This window comes from Mastomys coucha, unplaced genomic scaffold, assembly GCF_008632895.1.
Source record: "Mastomys coucha isolate ucsf_1 unplaced genomic scaffold, UCSF_Mcou_1 pScaffold15, whole genome shotgun sequence".
NCBI lineage: Eukaryota > Metazoa > Chordata > Mammalia > Rodentia > Muridae > Mastomys > Mastomys coucha.
In genome coordinates, this window is record NW_022196897.1 from 112126876 (window position 1) to 112129048 (window position 2173).

General features: G+C 42.8%; 1 protein-coding gene across 1 annotated transcript in view; it reads left to right on the plus strand.

Moving 5' to 3' along the window:
* Slc27a2 (solute carrier family 27 member 2) overlaps window positions 1-2173 on the plus strand; it is a 37643-nt gene that overhangs the window by 9437 nt on the left and 26033 nt on the right. Inside the window, exon 2 of the mRNA XM_031371779.1 lies at window positions 404-613. Within this exon, the coding sequence (XP_031227639.1) occupies window positions 404-613 (210 nt within the window). The remainder of the gene's footprint in view (window positions 1-403; window positions 614-2173) is intronic.

Below are 2173 nucleotides of genomic sequence, written 5' to 3' on the forward strand. Positions count from 1 at the left end.
GTGTGTGTGTGTGTGTGTGTGTGTGTTTGTCTGTCTGTGTGTGTGTTTGTGTGTCTGTGGGTGTGTTTGTGTGTCTGTGTGTATGCTTTCAAACATATCAAGTTCCATACTAAAATGCAGAACTAGGGAGGCATGGTGGCACATGCCTTTAATCCCACCACTGGGGAGGCAGAAACAGGTGGATCTCCGAGAGGATAAGGCCAGCCTGGTCTATATATCGAGTTCCAGGACAGCCAGGACTACATAGTGGGACACTATCAAAAAATTCATAACTATAAGTATCACTTGTTTCGATACATTTTTAGAAAAATAAAGGTTGATGCAAAGCATCCTGAAGTTCATGGGACTCTGTACACGCCTAATCAACTAACGTGGTCTCCTGGATTTTTCTCACTCACTTCAGAGCTGCAGGAAGCCGTGGAGGAGGTTCTTCCAGCCCTGAAAAAGGATGGCGTGTCTGTCCTTTACGTAAGCAGAACTTCTAACACAAATGGCGTGGACACAGTACTGGACAAAGTAGACGGAGTGTCGGCAGAACCCACCCCGGAGTCATGGAGGTCTGAAGTCACTTTTACCACACCCGCAGTATACATTTATACTTCGGGTACCACAGGTAAATAAGAGCGGATTTCCAAGGTTCGGGCCTGCCCTGAAGGATCTAACCACTGGCCTGACCTTTTAAATATTGCAGCTCTCGGAAAAACTTATCAGATAACTAATACTTCGGGGAATTCAGAGCTCACCGGTGAAATCTTCATCACATGTGATCTTATTTCATCACATGTGATCCCATTGGCCTTTCCCCAGCTCCACACACATCCAGTCCATTGTTCTAAAACACAAACAGTTAACTAATAACTGGAGGTGGGGGAAAGATGAGAGAAGATCCTGAACATGCTATTAGAAAATTTTAATGCTCAACATATTTCGTTCCTTTTATATCCAGAATCCATCTGTAGTATGTGATCAATATAAACAGGACACATCAGAGGACAACTATGGGGTGATACAAGAATGTTTAGGCTGATTTTTCCCATGCAATACTGATGTAGAGTGAGCCAGGCACAAGGGCCTAAAACATGCCATCAGGTGCGCACTAGCATGTTGTGGGCTATTGGGAGACATTGCAGTGTCTGCTACTTGGAAACAAGCAATGTCCATGTCCCCATAGTCCAGGTTCTTCACGGGGCTCAAAGGCATCACTCATTCAGCTCCCTCCTGCCCTTGAATCTGCCCCTTTCATAAGCTCAGAGACTTATAAAGAGATTAAGGACTTCCCAGGACAAGAAGTAAAGTGCAATAAGCTTAAGCTTATGGGATATATGGGAAAGGGGGCAGGAAGTCAGGCCTACATGCTGATAGGGATGATCCTTGTTATTATGCTGAGGAAATTAAATTATGAGTCAGGCATGCATTCTCCTGGTCAATTAATCAACGGTTAAGACTAGGTTCTGTGGAGCCTGTATCTCAACCCCATTCCCCGGAATCTCTGTCCTTTTCTCCTACAGGTCCTCAGTAGCTATTGGATAGATTGCAGTGGCTAAGCCTCAGTTTAACATGAATGTGGGCATCTCTATCTTAAATAAATTAGAATAAGACACTTGGAATATAAAGCCTATGACAGTAACATGCTGTGTGTAATTTTTTTATTTACCAAAAGTTCAAAATCAACATGGCAACAGAAAGGTGGATGTCCGGTGCATGCAGATGCTGCCTTAATACATGGGATGTCTGCCTTCATTTCATAAGAATAATAGGACGTTTAGATGAGGCTGTAAATTTTTATTATAACTGAGATGAGATGAGCTTTTGGTTAGTGATGGGGAAAGCCAACCCTAACCCTGGAAAATGTTCTCCATGGTGCGTGTTTTAGCAAGGAAATGGAAAACTCATGTTCAGGAGTGTCTTCCAACACTCCAAAAATTAATCTCATAATTCAGCCTTGATATTAGCAGGAAAACAGAGTGGCTAATGTTGATTTTACTGTTTTCTTTACCTGTGGATGAAATATTTTCATATTACTCTTATATAAGCTAGTTAAACAAGTCCATTGACACACTTAGAGAACAAAATGTTTTCCCTATCCCTCAAAGAAAATAGGTAGTAGCTGGGCGGTGGTGGCACATGTCTTTAATCCCAGCACTTGGGAGGCAGAGGCAGGCGGATTTCTGAG